This window comes from Cricetulus griseus, chromosome 2, assembly GCF_003668045.3.
Source record: "Cricetulus griseus strain 17A/GY chromosome 2, alternate assembly CriGri-PICRH-1.0, whole genome shotgun sequence".
In the NCBI taxonomy this organism is placed as follows: Eukaryota; Metazoa; Chordata; class Mammalia; order Rodentia; family Cricetidae; genus Cricetulus; species Cricetulus griseus.
In genome coordinates, this window is record NC_048595.1 from 8,677,125 (window position 1) to 8,696,305 (window position 19,181).

The following is a 19,181-nucleotide window of genomic DNA, read 5'->3' on the forward strand; positions in this document are numbered from 1 at the left end:
CTTCTGATCCTCAGGTGGTGTCCCATTGCTGCTGGTGCAAGCATACTATTCTGCACAAGCCCCCAGCTCCCTTTTACTTTTTTTTTTTTTTTTTTGAGGCAGAATTTTACTGAGTTACCCAGGCTGGCTTTGAACCATTCACTTTGTAGCCCTAGTTGGCCTTGAACTTGCTACCTTCCTGCCTCAGCTTTTCCAGATTTACAGGTCTGTGTCGCCAGGCCCAGCCTGGCTCCCATCTGTGGCTAGCCTCTCAGATGAGGGTTCCAGCACACCTTGATGGAGGACGTGGTGGGCGCTGAGGCCCTGCTCTTGGCTATGGAACCATGGGACACACAGTTTGTTTCTTTCTCTTGCCCTTGCCTCCACTTCTTGTTCTTTCCTATACTTCTGTCTTTCCTGGGTGTGTGGGAAACCAAAATAGAAGAACTGTCATGGTGCAATGCCCTCAGGCATGGCAGGGCATCTGAGAGACTTCTGGGCTTCCTGAATCTGAGGGTGTAACCGGGAGGCAGGGGTCCATGTGCCCCCTGCCTCCACCCATCCCCACTCATAAGTTCCTTTTTGAGTTTCCCCATCCCATCTGCAGAGTCCATTACAGGACGGGGGTAGGGGGATGCAGCACCCAGCTGAAGCTGTAGGTGCCATGCCCAGTGAGTAGAGCCAGCTGCTTCTCAGAGTCCAGACTTCTGCTTCCCAGTGCAAATGGCTTTGTTTCCCCAAGGCTCCCTGACTGCCTCTGTGGGAGGGCCATTCCAGCAACACCCCCCACCCCATGAGCCTGTGCTGAGGACTGTAGCATGCCCTAGTGTCGGGGACTGGGTTATCCATCCACTTGGCATTCATCGTGCACCCTGCTGGCTGGCAGTGAGGCTCAGGAGCTGGCCCACAGAAACACAGAGCCCACTGTTGCACATTGTCAGGACCCAGGTTTTGGAGGGCATTGCCAACCAGCCAAGTTTGCCTGGACTGAAGAGGCTCCTGGGACATGGGACCATCAGTCCCAGGCAAACAGGGTCACATTGGTCACCTAGTGTGTGGATGAAAGGAAAGGGCAGCCAGGTGGCTGGACGTTTCTTTGGAGGTGTCTCCAAACCTTACCTGCCAACCCTGGGGAGGCCTCAGGTTCTTAGCCATGCAGCAGATGGATGGTGGTGGGGGAGGGTGGGAATGCTGGGCCTCAGAGCTGGCTTGAGAATAGTCGGGGACACCTGTGGCTCAGCTGTGTCCCCAGCTGTTCTTGTTATCCTGGCCTCTTTTACTGCTTATTTCCTGGACTGACTGCATTCTCTCTCCGCTGGTCTCTGATGACATACCTATGAAACTATGGGTGGCCCCACAAAAAACCTCTGTATGCAGGAGAGGCTGTGTGAGCTGTCTGAAGTCACCCCGCAGGTGAGGTGGAAGTAGCTGAGGCCCTGGTTTCGCCTCCCTCACCCATCCTCTTGCTTTACAGAGAAAATCTACATCATGAAGGCTGACACAGTGATTGTGGGCTCTGTAAAGACCGAAGTCCCTGAGGGCCGGGCTCCAGCAGGGTCTACGGAGCCTGAGTGGGAAGCTGAATTGGAAGTGGATCACACCCCTCACTACCCTGAGCAGGAGACAGAGCCACCTCTGGGCAGCTGCACTGAGGTCATGTTCTCAGTGGAGGAAGGAGGAAAAGAGGACCACGAGCCCACGACTGTCTCTGAGAAGTGATGCCCAGTGTTAGCTGGGGCTAGAGAGCAGCTGAGTATTCCCTAGAGATCAGGTTAGCTCCAAGCTGGGAAGCTAATGTGGCTTGAACTAAGGCCCCAGAATCCGGTGGTAGCCCAGAAAGAAGCCTTCAGCTGCTGCCAAGAGCATTGGCTCTTGTGCCCCAGGAGTGGGCACTCGCTGTCAGGCTAGTGTCTGCCAAGGGAGAAGACACCTTGCCCATACTCTTGTGCCCTGCCTTCCCTCCCTGGGTCTCAAGTGATGGCTTTACTGACATGCTACCAGCCTTCAGTTGCTGTCCACATGGCCCCCTGTGGGAACAGATACAGCACCTGTTGGTCCTACTCCTGAGGCAAAGGGAAGTTAAAGGGGTGATGCTTGCTCGTTACCACTGGCCCTGTGACAGCCTGCATCCATCACACAGAACTCTGTACCACAGGGAGTCTACAATGAGAGTCTCCCAGCCGACCTCCCTGGTCTGAAGTCTACAAAATGGGCCATCGAGAACTCATTGTCCTCGGATGACCCTACCATGAAGCCTCTTGGAACCCACATATCTTTGCCACCCCCCCCCCAAGAAGCTGCAGTGACCCCCCCAGTGCTGCTAGAAACTCTGCTTTGTCCACAGACTTCCTGTCACATGGAGGTGGGAGTGCTGCCATCCTGGGGGGTCCTCTGTTCTACTCTAGAAGTGAAGAAGCATCGTCCCCAAGCCACCAGGATCAGGCCTGGTATCTAGCACCCCTGCCCTAGCAGGTTGTTGGAGGCAGCCTGGTCACACTGCTTGCCATACTCTGTCCCCACTGGGAGGAAGCAATACTGGGGGACACACCTGGAGTTCTGCTCTTAATTGTTTTGTTTTTTTTTTTTTTCTTTTTGAGGTGCTGGGAATTGCGCCTATGGCCTTGAACATGCCAGGCAAATGTTGCAGGGGTGATTTATATCCTCAGCCCCAGCATTTCATACTAAGTACTAAAGCTTCTGTGACTCCCAGCCTGGCTTGCTCCCAGGGACTTGAGGCCTCTTCTAACAAACAAGCAGCCGACTGGTCTGTGGCAGCCTGGGGACTCTGGACTTACCCTTGGGCCAGGCAGGGAGAGTTCTGTTTACTCACCAGCTGCTCGCTCTCTGGAGGAAGCTGGGGCCCTGTAAGGAATCAGGAGGGGAAGTTTCTGAAACTCTCTGGATCTTTGGGGGAAAGTTGGAGCAGCTGGGTGCCACCAGAGGCCTTATACCAGGGTCTGGATACTGGCCAGAAGGGATGTGTGTAGGGGTTGAATAGTTGCCCAATTGCCTTGTGCAAGGACACAGTGGGCGTGTGGGAATACACAGTGACCCTAAAGCCATGTCATGATGACCACATGGATGCTACACTCCTGAGTGGAAGATATTGCCAAACACACACACACACACACACACACACACACACACACACACACACACTCACACACACACACACACACACACTCTCTCTCTCTCTCTCTCTCTCTCTCTCTCTCTCTCTCTGATAGAATCTTTTTCTGTATTCCATGGTAGATTCAAACTTGGTATGTAGCCCACCCTGAGCCTTTGACCCTCCTACATTAGCTCCCTGAATGATTTTAGGTTTGAGCTACCATGCTAGACTGTTGTCACATGCTTCAACAAAGTGATATATTCTTTTGTAAAGTGACCCTTCACATAGTTTTCGACCCTCTAAAAATTCATAAGGGTCTGCAAAAATGTGGAAGTGTGAGGCTGCAGACTCTTGACAGAAATGAGTGATGAGAAACCCTGAACGCAAAGGCTGGCAGCCTGCTCTCCCCGACTGGCCGGGATGCTCTCCGTGTGCGTGCCACTCACAGCTGAGGACAGGAGCCTGCGACCAGCTGTGTGCCCCTTAAATCTCTCCTTGTCCATCCAGGCAGTGTCCTCCTCCCTGATAAAGGCCTGTCCTCTGAGGATGCTGGGAATAAATGGTCTCTGATCACAAGGCTACCTTTGGTGTTTATAGGAAGAATCCTGGAACTCTCTAGGACTTTCTTCCTACAGGCAGGTTTGGATCACACAGCTTTGGAAAGGGGGAAACTCCATGTTGCTGGAGGAGCCCGGGGGTCTGTGGAACCCGGAGCCTCTATGGCTAAGCAGGAGAGGCCCTGCCGCCCTGCACACAAGGCAGGGCAGAGCTCCAGCTCCAGGCAGCCAGCCTAGAGTCTCTCCTCGCTGGCTCTTGTCTATTCCGTTCCTAGGACTGTTGCCCATACCTGTGCCTGACACTGAACCAGCAGTTGCTGGTTGGCCATGTAGTCAGGCCAGGAGCCAGAGCTCTAGCTGATAGTGAAGAGACAGGCCCTGTTCTCAAGGGGGCAGCCCTGTGTGGTGAGGAACTCCGCCCCCACCTCTTCCTGAACAGTTGTCTACAGTTGGTAAGTGTTCAGTTCTTTGACGCTGTTGCTTCCCAAGGTAGTCCTGTGGAATCCCCAAGACCTGGCACCAGTCCCCGTGACCGGACAAGGGGGCTAAGTCTCCTGAACTCCTTCCCCTCCCGCTTCCCCTTCCTTCCTTCTCAACAGTGAGTATGCAAGCACGGGCTCTTGCCCGTCTTCACCAGACAGTGACGCACTGAACGGAGCAGACATGAGAGTGTCCATGTCAGGGCAGTCCCCAGCTGCAGTTCCCCACCTGTTTCCTCTGGCAGCTAGACAGCTGGTGCTTAGACGCAGGTTCAAATCCCCGCTCTCCCCGTGACCAACCAGGGAGCTTGCTTGATCCCTTGAAGACTATCATCATCTGTTGCTATGACACAACACCCGAGGCTGGGAATATTTATTAAGAAAGGAGTTTATTCTGGCAACGGTTCTGGCAGATAAGAAATCCACAACTGGGCAGCCACATTTAAAGAGGCTCTCGAATTGACTCATCCGTGGCGGGGAAACCAGGGCAAGTAGGTAAAACGTGGGCCAACCTGTTCTCACGGTAACTTCCAGTCCTCAGACAGTGTGGACTCACTCCTGCGGGGTCCTCGAAGTCCTGTCGACTGTGAGTGCCCTTGCGGCCCAGCCCTCCTAGGGCTGCCGCCTCTCACTGTTGCTACAATGACACTTGGATCTCAGCATGACCTTCGAGGGGCCCCACATACTCGCCCCACGGCTCCATGTCCTTATCTGTGAAATGGGTATTGGTCTCAACCTGAGAGGGCCAAGGGTGTCACTCATGACAAGTGACTTCAGTTTTTATTCCATCCCGGTGGCCACTTGTCCAGCCTGTGCTGTGGACTCAGGTTTTCTCCCTCTTGTAAGAGGGTCTCTTCTCAGAGGTCATTAGACTGGACATCTGAGTTCCAGGAGGAAAAAAAAAAGTGTGCTTAGTGATGGTTGGCTCCAAGGCTGTTCCTCCAAAACCTATTTTTGGGCTAGCCTGATACCTTGTCTCCCTTGGGGCCACGCTGTCCCCACAATGGACAGGTTACTTCTTGCTGTCTGCAGTACCCTGAAAACCCTTCAGTTTAGTCAGAGGGCTAGCTATGTGTTAGACATCTAAAGCTCTGGGTATATTTTGGGGGTTCCCTCATGTCTCTAGTGCTTTCCAGACCACATTACATTACTGTCCAAGATCTTTTCTTTGTGGTGGCCCCCTCCCCCAAACACCCAATCTGAGTAAGAAACCCAGGCTAGCAAAGAGTTCCTGGCACACAGCTTTCCTCCCAGGGATCCTGTGTCCACCCAGTCTGTGATGTCGTGGTGAATGCCTTCAATCCCAGTACTAGTGAGGTAGATGCAGGTGGGTCTCTGTGAGTTCAAGTTCAACCTGGTGTACATAGTCAATTTCTGGGCAGTCAGGGCTTCATATAGAGAGCCTGTCTCAAGAAAAAAAAAAAAAAGGCAAAAGTCCAGTTTGTGCATTAGCCTGATCTGGGTTCCCGTACAGAGTGTCTACAAGGAAGAAGTTAGGGACAGCTGGAAATGTCCCCTGGCCTCAACTCAGTGAAATGAGTCAGTGTGCCTCAGAAGGTAAGACCAGCCACTGGAAAGGGCCTGAGGTGAAAAAGCTTCTGGACTTGAGCTTCAGGAAGAATATAGCCATAGAGGAAGCCCAGGGTGGGAAGAGAAAGGGGGCGGGTGGAGAGAAACTTGCCCATGAGCCATCACAGGGCATCGAGATTTTTATCAGAAGGACACCACTTCGTGCTTAGTTTATTGTTTTAAAGGACAATAAACTTTTCAGGGTGAGTGACAAAAGCCAAACCACAGGAGCAGAAAAGTCCCAAGAGCAGATTTCAGGGGGAAGCTGGGTATGCTGGGGACAGGGAGCAGTTGAGCAGGCACCCAGACAACACTCCTAGGTACTGTTGGGGAGACCCAGGAGGAGGGAGCTGAGGAGTCAAGGTTCCTCTTTCTTCTGGTGTCATCCAAGTCTAGGCAGAGAATTCTAGGGAAGGCTGCAGGTCTTTGGGCATTGGCTCTCCTGTCATCTGAGCATCACAGGAGTTAACAGTGGCCTGGGTTAAGTCTGGGGACACTTTGTCATCGATGGCGATAGTGTAGGTTATGGCTATGGGCAAGGCGGGCCTCTAAGGTTCAGCCTTGGGCTCTGCCAGTTGCCAGCTACACAGTCTTACTCTTGCAACTAGTTTCCTGATTGAATTCAGACCTAGCAAAAGGCTGAAGGGTGATGGGGATGACAGGTGCAGCCCAGCAGGCCATCTCCACAGCCACCACCAGCTGCCTTTTAAGAGCCTTTGACCTCCCCGAGCCCTCCTGCAGTCTAGACCTGCCTGTGCTTCCTAGGAACAGCCCTGAAAGCTAAGCTGGGCTCTGGGCCGTGGCTCACAGGAATGTTCCAGAGTTGGAATCCATCCTCTCAATTCTGACTCCAATTCCCTGCATCCAGGTGGCCTGGCTGTCTCTGTGGTGAGGGGTAAGGTTGATGCTGTGGACATTCTAAGCCAGCTTGAGGCAAGTTTCAGCTGTGAGTCACCATCTCCATGTCATGTGAACAGCCTTCAGCACACATTTCCTTGCCTTGATGGACTGAAACCCTGTGAGACCACAAGCTGAATTCATCTTTCCTTCTCAACATTGTTTCAGTTAGACTGTGGTCACAGTGCTGTGGGAATTAAAAAGGAGGTGGATTTGGTGTGTGTGTTTGTGTGTGTATGTGTGTGTGTGTGTGTGTGTGTGTGTGTGTGTGTGTGTGTGTGTGTGTGTGTGTGTGTGTGTGTGTGTGTGTGTATGTGTGGTGTGTGTGTGTGTGTGTGTGTGTGTGTGTGTGTGTGTGTGTGTGTGTGTGTGTGTTGCACATGGAGGCCAGGGGAAGATGTCAGGTATCCTCTGTCTCTTTTTATCTTACTCCCTTGGGACAGTGACTCTCACTGGGTCTGGAACTAGGCTGGCAACTAGCAATCCCCAGTGATCCTCCTGTCTCCACCCCCACAGCTCTGGGTTATAGGTGTTTATAGCCACATCCTGCTTTTTACATGGGCTCTGTGGATTTGAACCCAGCCAGGTCCTAATGTTTGTTTACCAAGTATTCTGTCTTAGGGTTTCTCTAGCTGCACTGAAACACCATGACCAGAACAAGGTGGGGAGGAAGAGGGTTATATACACTCCCACATTGTAGTCTTTCACTGAAGGAAGTCAGGACAGGAACGCAAACAGGGCAGGGACCTGGAGGCAGGAGCTGATGCAGAGGCCGTGGAGGGTGCTGCTTTCTGGCTTGGTTCTCCTGGCTTTCTCAGACTGATTTCTTATAGAGCCCAGGACCACCGGCCCAGGAATGGTACCACTCATAATGGGCTGGATCCTCCCCCATCAATCTCTAATTTAGAAAATGCACTGTTGACTTACCTACCGCTGGTCTTATGGAGGCATTTTCTCAGTTGAGGCTCCCTCTTCTCAGATGACTTTAGTTTGTGTCAAGTTGACATAGAACTATCCAGCACACACTTACACACCGAGCCATTGCCCCAGCCTTTGACTTCTTCTTCTTTAATTTGCAGCAGGGATGGCACCAAGAGGCTGGATCATCTGTGGTTGTTTTCTGTTTGTTTGTGTTTCTGATCTCTCTGGCTGGCACTGAGGACACGGCTAAGGCAGCCAGAGTCACTTTCCTTGAAGGAGGGTGCTCTGCGATTCAGGGAGACCAAGGTCTAGAACATGTATATGGGACAGTTGCCTGGCAGGAAAATCTACTAGGACCTTTGAGACATTTGTGCCCTGCTCTCCACTCCAATCCAGGGCCCCTCAAAAGAAACAAGGTGTTTCTCCATTTCACAGTTGGAAAGTTGTGTCCCCCAGAACCTCCCAGGGCACTGTGTGGAATAGCTATGGCTGGGGTGGAGAGTCTTCTAGCCTAAGTGAGCAACACAAACACTTGCTGGTTTCTGTGCTTGCTTTAGAAACAAGTTGATGGCCCTGGGGGTGGGGTGAGGGTGGTGCACACCTTTAATCCCAACACTCGGGAGGCAAAGGCAGGCAGATCTCTGTGAGTTCGAGACCACCCTGGTCTACAAGAGCTAGTTCCAGGACAGGCTCCAAAGCCACAGAGAAACCCTGCCTCGAAACCCACCCCCCAAAAAAAGAACAAGTTGATGTTATAAATAGAGAGTAAAAATGGGGTGTAGAGGTCTATGCCTGTGGTCCCAATACTCAGGAGACTGAGACAGGAAGATGACCTGAGCCCAGGAGTTCAAGACAGCATAATATGATCTTATTTAAAAAGGAAAAAAAAAGTAGCTGGTAAGAATTGTAAATATATGTGTTTACATTTATTTATTTTTAATGGTGTGTGTTTATAGGAAAGAGAAGTTGGTTCTCCACTATCTTATGGGTCCCAGGTATTGAATTTGGGTTGCCAGTCTTGGCAGCAAGCACCTTTAGGCTCTGAGCCATCTCTCTGGCCTCAGTACTTATTTACAAGATCCAAGGTGCCCCCCCATAATCAGAGGGGACAGAATAGCACAGAAAGGGATGGGAGTGTAGCTCAGTTGGTAAAATGCCTGCCTAGCATGCCCAAAGCTGCGAGTTCAATCCCCAGCACGGGATAAAACAGGCATGGTGGCTCATGTCCTGGGAGGTGGAGGGGGGATTAGAAGTCTAAGATCACCTTTGGCTGCTAAGTGAGTCTGAGGCTAGCCTGGGCTACATGAGACCCTGTCTCAAAATACCCCCCCCCAAAATAAACCTCAGAACTGAGTGGCTTAAACCAACAAAGGTGGTAAGATTTGCTTGTAGTTCTGCAACTTGGTCTCAGGCTGAGCCACGGAGCATGTCTCTACCCACAGCCATTCCAGGTGGGGACAGATGGGGTGGAGCTCCCATTGCCCGGAGGCCTGGCAGGGTGGTGGTTGCTGTGCAGCCATTCTCTCCTTTCTAGAGTGAGTGTCTCAGTGGCAGTGTTGGCATCACAAGTCCCATGGCCCCGGTGCAGCAACAGAAAGTGCCAGGTTCTTCGAACGGAGCATGCGCCACATTTGCCCTACCTAGGCAAGGAGACACAGAACCCCAACTCCAGGGCTCAGGGGACTTTCGACAACATTTGCCCTACCTAGGCAAGGAGACACAGAACCCCAACTCCAGGGCTGCAGGGGGACTTTCCAGAACATCTCGTGTCAGGCCCTTCCACAACACACTTTCCCCGAACATTTTCCTTGTAGACTTTTCATGTGTGTGGTATGCGTGTGTGTGCATGTGGGTGTGTGTCCACATGTGTGCTCTTGAACACCTGAGGCTGAAGAATTATTCTTTATTGTTCTTCCACTTTATTCTTTGAGGCAGGGTCTCTCAATCAAGCCCAGATCTCACTGATGTGGCTAATCTTGCTATCCTGCTTGCTCTGGGGATCCCCTGTCTCTGCATTCCAAGGCTGGAATTACAGGTGGGTTTTACTTCCACTGGGCATTTATGTGGTTTCTGGGGGTCTGTACTCCAGTCCTCCCACTTGTGTGGCAAGAGCCCACCAAGCCAGGGCTCTAGTCCCGGATTCAAGTCTTTCTGTCTCCAGCTTGTGCTCTGCAATCCTCAGGGATGTCTTTGAGCACCCCTGGGCCAATTCATACATAAGGGGACAGGCTGAGCTTCATATTCCCTTGATGATTTAAGAGCATCGGTGGCTGCATTCTGTTTCCTTTTTAGAAGGGGAAACTGAGGCTCTCAGAGTCTCTGCCTAGCCTCCTGAGCAGGGGACAGAATCCAGCACTTTCTAGGGTAGGACCTCTCTCCGGCAACCCTTGATATGTCAAGCTACAAGGAGCCTGGCCAGGAAGTTAGAGTTGCCAACAGATTGCCCAAGAGAAGGATGTCAGAGGTCGTGGGTTTTTATTTGCTGGTTTGTATCACTTGGGAAATGCCAGCAACTTCAACACACATCAGGGAAGGCCCCAGCTTGAGCAGAGACCCTCCGCCAAATACTGGCACTCACAAGATGAGCCAGGGTCCCTCTGATCCAGGGTCAGTCATGGGTCAGATAAAGGGGCCTTATCCCTGCCCTCCAGGGATTCACACATGTTAGGAGGAGAGAACCAACTCCCTCAGAGGCTTCTTGTACTCTCTTCCATAACCTCACAGGGTGATTGAAGATGGTAACATTAGATACCCCTATGCTACTGGTAAGGAACCTGATGCATAGAATGGTCACTTGGCCAATGATACACAGCTACTAAATAGTGCAGATAGGATTTAAACCCAGGTCACCTGGCCAGGACTCTCGTTCCCAGTCACTGGGCTGTGATGTACTGTGGCTCAGGCAGGGGTCACCACTGGCCTCTTGTCAGTTGACATTTTACTTTATTCAGTACTTTTACCACTGTCCTAGAGTTGCCTCCAGGGAGTTTAGTTACGTGCTACAGTGCCAAGTTTACCTGGCCACAGTTAGAATGCGAGGTGTAACACGAAAAATAAAAGCCCAGAGACAGACATTGGGGCCCAAGCTTCAAGCTGAGATCAGAGAAACAAAACAGTTGGCCACTTGCTCTTACCTTTACCAAGCTGAAATGGCAATCCTGTCTCCATGAATCCTCAAAAGGCAAAAGCTCTGAGCTCCTATCTCCTCCTGCCTTATATTCCTTTCTCTGCCTAGCCATGTCCCTCCTGTCTCCACCTCCCTAGTGCTGGGATTAAAGGCATGTGATCCCAAGTGCTGGAATCAGAGGTGTGAGCTCTGTTACTCTTCACTCTTGCGTAAACCAGGGTGGCCTTTAACTAACAGAGATCCATCTGCTCATCTCTTGAGTCCTGAGATTCAAGGTGTGTGCCACCATCGCCTGACTCTGGCTAGCTAGTATGGCTGTTGGGATTAAGGATGTGTATAACCATTGCCTGGCTTCTATGATTTATGGTTGACTTTGCTTTCTGAACCCTCACCTAGGGTCTCAGAAAACACCCAGCGAATGGATTGGCTCCTGGCTTCTGCTTTGCCTTTCCTTTCCAAAGCTGGTCAAGCTGCTCTCTCACAGAACCTTCAGTGACTCCCTAGGGCCACAGTCTACCAATCTGACCTCATTTTCTTCCATAGCTCTCCCCTGTCTCTGAGACTCAGCTGTGTTCCCTGAATGGCCACACATGGAGGACATATTCCCAGCATGAAGCCTCTACTTAGTGGTGCCATCCCAAACTTCACCGATTCCTTTCTCTAACAGAGGACCTTCCAGGTCACGCAGGGCAGGACTTCCATGCCTTCTGAGCTCCTGTAGCACTGACTGATGGAGAGATGGAGGGAAAGTTTCAGAAATCTGGAAAAAATGGTCTGTATCTGAGAAGATGAGTCCATTCTGTCCAAGCCACTGTCCTAATTCTGTGAAGAGTCACCATGACCAAGGCAACTCTAACAAAAGGAAGCCCTTAATTAGGGCTTGCTCAATGTTTCGCAGAGTTAATCTATTATCACCACAGCGGAACATATGGTGGCAGGCAAGCGGGCATGGTGCTGCAGAAGCAGCTGAGAGCTTTCCATCTTGATCCTCAGGCCACAGAGGAGACACCGGGGCTGGTATGGGGTTTTGAGACCTTAGTGCCCACTTCCAGTAACACATCTCCTCCAACAAGGCCACACCTTCTCATCTTTCCAAACAAACAGTTCATCAACTGGGGACTCAGCATGCAAGCATCTGAGCCTATGGGGGAGTATCTGAGCCTATGGGGAGTATCTGAGCCTATGGGGGAGTATCTGAGCCTATGGGGGGCATCTGAGCCTATGGGGGTACCTGAGCCTATGGGGGTACCTGAGCCTATGAGGTTATCTGAGCCTATGGGGCTATCTGAGCCTATGGGGGGCATCTGAGCCTATGGGGGGCATCTGAGCCTATGGGGGTACCTGAGCCTATGGGGTTATCTGAACCTATGGGGAGTATCTGAGCCTATGGGGAGTATCTGAGCCTATGGGGGAGTATCTGAGCCTATGGGGGTACCTGAGCCTATGGGGGGCATCTGAGACTATGGGGGTGACACTGTCATTTAAACCACTACACATCCATTCACTCATTCAGCAGAACACTCATCAAGTATCAGGCAGGGTGCTGGGTGCTAAGCTGTACTGTGAGGATAAGGGGCCAGGCCTGGGGAGGCAGGGCAATTCTTTGAAGGTCAAAGCCCACCTGGGAAGAGCAGCCTGGAGCTGGGCTTTGACCTTGAGGAGCTTGGAGCTTTAGGATGAAGTAGCTGGTGTCCAGGGGAGGCCGGGCCTCCACTCCTTCCTCTGTGGAGTGGTCCTAATCAGCCTGCCTGCACCAGATGGATGCAGTAAGAATGAAGCTCTTATCTTAATTTGTTAAACGGATATTTATCAAACCCAAACTGCGCTCATGGTGCTGAGGGCATAGGTCATGCCCTCTTGGACCACTGAGGATCTGAGCTAACTCTATTTGGTGCAACTGACAGATAAAGACTGTGGCACAGGAGGACCTCACGGTGGGTCAGAATCACAGCAGGACTTGAGGATGTAGACCAAGCTATGAGGATGTGTTTTAGTTATTTTTTTCTTTGTGATAAAATACCTAACAAAGGCAATTTAAGGAAGGAAGGATTTTCTTTGGCTCACACTTTGGGTCCATCCTGGTGGGGAAGGCACAGAGATAGGCGCTTGAGGCAGCTGGCCACACTGCATCTGCAGTCAGGAACACAGAGGTGGACACTGGTGCTCAGCTGGCCTTGGAATGGATCTGTCCACATTTAGGGTGGGTCTGCCCACCTCCTTAGCTCAATTTAGGAACTCCCTCTGAGGCAAGCCCAGAGGTTTGTCTTCTAGATGTTTCCACATCCTGTTAAGTTGATCACCACCACTAACCGTCATGGGGGGGGGGAGGTCTGGAGAAGGAGGCAATGGCTAGAGCGTCAGGAGGAAGTGAATGGCTGGCAGAGAGACAAAGAGTGGGTAGGTTGTGAGTTCGGGATGCACACTGTCATGTCCCCCCCCCCCCCCCGCATGCGCTTGTCCAGGTTGCTGAAGGGGATAAAGCCATGTGTGGGTTGAGTTTTTCTTTACGAGCTCCAGGAGGAGGGGCTGGGAGTGCTGTGCAGGCAGGCAGCCGGAAGTTGTACTGGCCTCAGGAGGGGCCGGAGACACTGGGGTACAGGGCTTCCCTCCTAGCCTAAAGGGGAAGAGCAGAGCTGACATTTCAGGGAACTCATGCTTGCATCATCTAGTTCTGAGTCTGCATTTATTTACTTATTTATAGCAGGGGTTACAGGCATGTGCCTATCCATCACACCTGGTGTGTGTGTGTGTGTGTGTGTGTGTGTGTGTGTGTGTGTGTATGTGTGCTGTATTTATACACCTGGTGTGTGTGTGTGTGTGTGTGTGTGTGTGTGTGTGTGTGTGTGTGTGTGCTGTATTTATAGCAGGGGTTACAGGCATGTGCCTATCCATCACACCTGGTGCATGAGCTGTTAGGAATGAGCCCAGGACCATGCACCTCCTAGACAAGCACTCTGCCAACTGAGCCACATCACCAGCCTCTCTGAGTCTGCGTTTGCTGAGCACCCCATTGATACCAGGTGCTGTCGGCTTTGATGTGGAGAGAACCCCTGCCAAACAGAGGCCTGCCACCTCTGTCCTGCAGGGGAGGGAGGGAAGCTCAGGAAGGTGAAGAGACTGGTCCATGGTGAAAGCTTGATCCTGAGGTTAGGTGACCGCTAAATTGTTAACCCAGCTGCCTAAAGCAGCTCTCTCTCTCTCTCTCTCTCTCTCTCTCTCTCTCTCTCTCTCTCTCTCTCTTAATTTCACTGTTTATTTTAGTTAATGCACAAAACAGTGGGTTTCAATGTATTTTCATGCATGTATGCTGTAGAATCTCCTAAAATAGCCTCATTGGGAAGCTCCTTGGCAACTGAAATGCCATGTTATTCTAGGAGCTAAAGGTTCCTGGGTTCTCTTTGGGGGCACAGAGCTGTGTTTCAATTGAATGAGGGCAAAGGGCCATAGCTATTCTGCCTGGCATACAGTAGGTGCTTAATATATGTTGAGTTTTCAGGGCATGCAGAACAGGCCTGGGGAGTAGGAAGGGAAATGCTGAAGACAGACTTCATCCCAAGGACCAATTAGAGATAGCTTAGTCACTGTCGCTTTGAGAACCTCCAGGGCTTCTCCATCACTTCGTTCCCCTCTTTGGTCTGTCTACAAGGAGCTGGCCCACACTGAGTCACTGTGTTCCACTCTAGCCAAGGCTACTGCAAGGTACAGACTCATAAACCTATGACCGAGTGAAGATTGAGAAACTGGATGCTGGGAAAATTCTTTTTCCTTTTGAATAGAGGAAGGGTAAAGAGTGGTTGGGGAATCTGTGGTCCGTGACATGGGGACTGTGGGCTTACGCAGCTCCTCCGTCAGAGCAGGAGCGGGAAGCTGAGTGCTGGCCCATGAAATGGGACTCCAGCCATCCTGTGCCCAGCCTGGCAGGGAACTGACCCCATGTCCATCACTGCCCCTTCATCTTCTGTCTACTTTGGCTCTAAACTGAAGGCATAGCAATTTAGATGTGCAAAACACTCCATGCTGGCTCTCAGCAGTCCCCTGGGAGAGGCAGTGTGGTGGCCTGGAGGAAGCAGAGTGTGCAGGACTGAGCTGAGTTACATGAGAGCCTCATAGCTTTGAGGCCCACATCCTCCCTGTAACTTTTCCTTCTCAGAGTATGGGTTGGGAAACTGAGGCACAGGGAGGCGTGAGACATGCCAAGGCCATACAAAATCAGTGGCCATAGAGCAAGACAGGACTGTTGCTCAACCTCTCCCAAGGCGCTATTCCTGGAAAAAGCCATATTTTTTTGAGAATTTCTTCTCAGCAGGAGACAGAAACTATGCATACCCCCTTGATCAAACCAAAATATGATTTTACCAACGTTCACCCTGAAAAGTTTCTACATCCCATAAGTCTCTCTGCCAATGCAGCAATCCAAATCAAACCAAATTAGAAAAAAACCCACGTTTAATGGATACAACGCTTCCGGATGGCCTTCCAGCCCCCAACAGAGGAGATGGGAAGAGAGACAGGAAAACCACAAGTCTGGTTTCTGGGGGACAGTTTAAATACCCTGTGGGAGTGGTCTTGAGCATCTCTGAGAGAGGGGTCATCATTTGTTGGGTTTTCTGAGATGCAGCAGGGTTTGGAGGGAGACGGGGGAGGGGGCTTAGGTGGAACCTCCAGACACTTTGGGTATATGGATGCCAGGGGCTGGGGTGAAGCTTCCACCATAACACATCCCAGGCAACCAATGAGTTTATTGGGCTTCTTTACAAACATGAGGGAGGGGCTACTTGCAGGAGCCTAGATGACCCCAAAGCTGCCACACATGCATGGTGGCTTCCCTAACCCCATGGAAGAACCCCAGTCTATGTTCTCAGCATCTCCTGAGACCACAAACCACATGCAGTTAGGGCACAGTGGAGTGCCTGGAAACCCAAACGACTGTCCAATGAGCCTTCTCATTCCCTCCTCCTGTGAATGGATGCCAACAGTCAACAAGCCAGACCACAAAGGACCAAGGCAAAAAGTGCCACTAATTTGATGACGATGGTAGCTTTTTTTGCTCCAATGAGTTCTACACCCCTTATGTTTAGGGCACCTGAAGAACTTCAGTTTCTCTTTGAACTGGAGCCTCTTTGGAGGGCCTGGTGCAAGATAGCAAGCAGCCATTGCCTGGCAAATTGCACTACACAGACTTGAGATTATAACGAGATTTGCTCTGTATCAGGTGCCTATGATACACTGGCTGTGAGGACTCATGGGAGCTGATTAAAATAAAAGGTGAGATTATGAAGCTCTGCCATTTGGCTGTTCTCAAGTGACTGGGAACCCAGATGTGAGGTGGGTAGGGGAGTCAGGAGAAGGTGAAGTCTTCTGGCCCCAGCCACATCCAAATGGCCAGAGAGGAAAGAAAGCCGAGGGAAGACTTGAAGGGAACCTGCGTGTGCGCTGTGCTCACGGATGGAGTAAATCTCACCTGTCAGTTTGGTGAAATCTCAATTGAAATCTTCTACATTTCTTTGTGTGTATGCGCACGCACACATGGCATGACACTCATGTGTGGAGGTCAGAGGACAACTTTATGGAGTTGGTTCTTTCCTTCCACCATGGGCCTCTTGGGGACCAAACTCAGGGGGTCAGGCTTGGCACCGAATGTCTTTACCTGCTGAGCCATCTCGCTGGCCATGAGATCTCAGTTTAAAGCACAGTTGGTGTTTGGGGGAATTTGGCAAATGGATTTAGTTGAGAGGGTGATGAAGGGGTGATGGTGTGTGTGTCCATGTGTGCATGGACAGAGGACAGGCGAGGCCATGTGGTGTCCTGCACTGGTGCTCTCGGCCTTCTTCCCTTGAGACAGTGTCTCTCACCGAATCTGGAGCTCAGATGGCCAGCCATCCCCAGAAATGCTCTTGTCTCTGCCCTCTACTGCACTAGGGTTGTAGGCATGCATGACCAAACCTGCTTTTTTGTTGTTGTTGTTTCTTTTTTTATGTGGGTGCCGGGGATTTGATCTCAGGTCTTCATGATTGTATAACAAGCACTCTTAACCACTGAGCCATTTCCTTAGCCCTTATTATTATTGCTGTTGTTGCTGGGGAGGCAGTCTTACCTTAAGCCAATTATGAAAAAGAATAGCAAAGAGAATTCGCCCTGTCTAGCAAGCTTTCTTCAAGGCTCTACTAACAACAATGTGGACTCTGTCCAGAAATAACAAGACCAAAAGAGGAGATGAGCTCTCTCAGGAACAGACCCATACACTTGCAATAAATGGTGGAAGGGTGGGACATTTGGCTGGTAGTGTAAGAAAGACAGGCTGGAACTCTTTTTCAGAGTGGCTTTTTAACATTCTTACTAGGAATGAATGAGAATTCAAAATTTTCTTCCTGTTTGTCAGTACTTGTTTTGGTTTTGTTGCTGTTGTTTTAATTTATTTTGTGTATGGGTGGTTAGCCTGCATGTATGTCTGTGTACACTACATGTGCCTAGAGCCCACAGAGGGCAGAAGAAGGCATTGGATCCCCTGGGACTACAGATGGTTGGGAGCCACCATGTACCAGGGTACTGGGAATTGGACCCAGGCCCTCTGGAAGAACATCCATTGCTCTTGACCATTAAGTCACCTCTCCAGCCCTGTTTTTTTCTATGAAAAGTTATAATGTCTAATCCATGCGGAATGACACCTTACTATGATTTTGATTGTCTTTTCCCAGCTGAAAATGAAAGAGGCTGGACATCTTTTATGTTTTTATGATATATCTTCTTTGCATTCAAGGGTTTTACCCATTGTAAGTTACATTGTTTAAATTTGTTTGTTTGTTTGTTTTTTGAGACAAGGTTTTTCTGTGGCTTTGGAGGCTGTCCTGGAACTAGCTCTTGTAGACCAGGCTGGTTGAGAACTCACAGAGATCCGCCTGCCTCTGCCTCCTGAGTGCAGGGATTAAAGGCATGCGCCACCAACGCCTGGCTTAATTTTTGTTTTTCAGTTATAAAGATTTTTTTTACTCAAAATTGATAAGTAATTGCATGGAAAAAAAAAAAGACAGGCTGGCAGAAATAAAGTTGGATCTTTAGATCTCTCATACTGCGTGTAATTCAGATGTGTGACTGGCCCAGCCATGACAACTAAGATTATAAAACTAAGGAAAAAAATAGAGAAAAATATCTCCATGACTTCCAGGTAAGGAAGGCCCTTTCAATCATGAGCCAATGGAGAATTCTGATGCATTTTTGTTACATTAAAGGTAAGGAAGTTTTGAGACCAGTGATGGTGGCAAACCCTTTTAATCCCAGCACTCAGGAGTCAGAGGCAGGAGAATCTCCAAATTGGAGGCCAGTCTGGTCTACAGAGGTAGGTCCAGGATAGCCAGGGCTAGACACACACACACACACACACACACACACACACACACACACACACACACACACTTATTTACTTTTAAAATGGACCTTAAACATATTTTGGGTTATCTTAGTCTCTTTTTAAAACTGCCTTTATTTGTTAGTGTGTGTGTGTGTGTTTGGGGGAGGAATATGTAGGAGAACAACTTTCAGGAGTTGGTTCTCTCCTTCCACCATGTGGTTCACGGGGATGGAACTCAGGCCATCAGGCTTGGTGGCACTCACTCTCTACCTGCTGAGCCATATCAGCCCTCTAGCTAAGGAATTTTTAAACAATAGGGGGAAAGCACAAATAAGGACTGCAAACACAAATCAGAACACAGGAGGTCTTTATGATATCTAAGAGGGACAAGGGATTAATATCTAGAAGATACAAGGAATCAGAGCAGATCTACAAGAAGACAGGAAATAATCGGAAAGGGTGTTGAAAAGCAGTTCACAGAAGGGGAAACGCGAATGACTCAGCAGCAGCCAAGAGGTGCTTAGACCCCAGAACTTCAGAGAAATGCAAATGAGGCGCCATCGGGTTCCACTTCACACCCACCACATTGGCCCTGGGCAGAAAGCTGGCTAGTGGCGAATTCAGGGGAAAACGTGCAGAAATAGGAACTCTCTGCCCCTGCTGGTGGGGGGTGTGACAGCGTGAGCAGTGCAGAGGAGTCGGGCAGCGTTAGGAAATAGGTACACAAGTACTGGGTACCCTGTGGTCCCAAGCCCTCTCCTGAGCCGATGCTCCATCCATCAGCCACACCAACTGATTACAAGGATGGATGGATTGTAGCAGTAGGGATGCTGTGCAAAAGAGGTCAGGCAGCACATGTGTACACACACACACACACACACACACACACACACACACACACACACACGCGCGCGCGCGCGCACACACACACACACACATACACACACACACTTGCGAGCCTTGTATGGCAAGATCTGAATCTCGTTCACTCTACCCTCTGAATCCAAATTCCAATAAGCAAATGATCAAGAGGAGTTAGTTACATTAAAAAATGTAACGATGCTCAGAGCAGCCTCAGAATCATGACATGCCTGGGAAATACAAGGAAACACGGAGGAGGCCAGAGGAGCATTTATAGAGGGGACCAGGGGAACGGAGGCCAGAGTCGGTAGAGTATGTAAGGGTGAGGGCAGCC

The 19,181-nt window shown here is 50.4% G+C and overlaps 1 protein-coding gene across 1 annotated transcript in view; it reads left to right on the forward strand.

The window, feature by feature from the left end:
* The window catches only part of LOC100762705 (tumor necrosis factor receptor superfamily member 8), a 50,659-nt gene extending 47,534 nt beyond the window's left edge, over nt 1-3,125 (forward strand). The window contains exon 13 of the mRNA XM_027398143.2: nt 1,454-3,125. Coding sequence (XP_027253944.1) covers nt 1,454-1,698 — 245 coding nt within the window. The 3' untranslated portion in view covers nt 1,699-3,125. The remainder of the gene's footprint in view (nt 1-1,453) is intronic.
* Nucleotides 3,126-19,181: the final 16,056 nt, after the last annotated feature.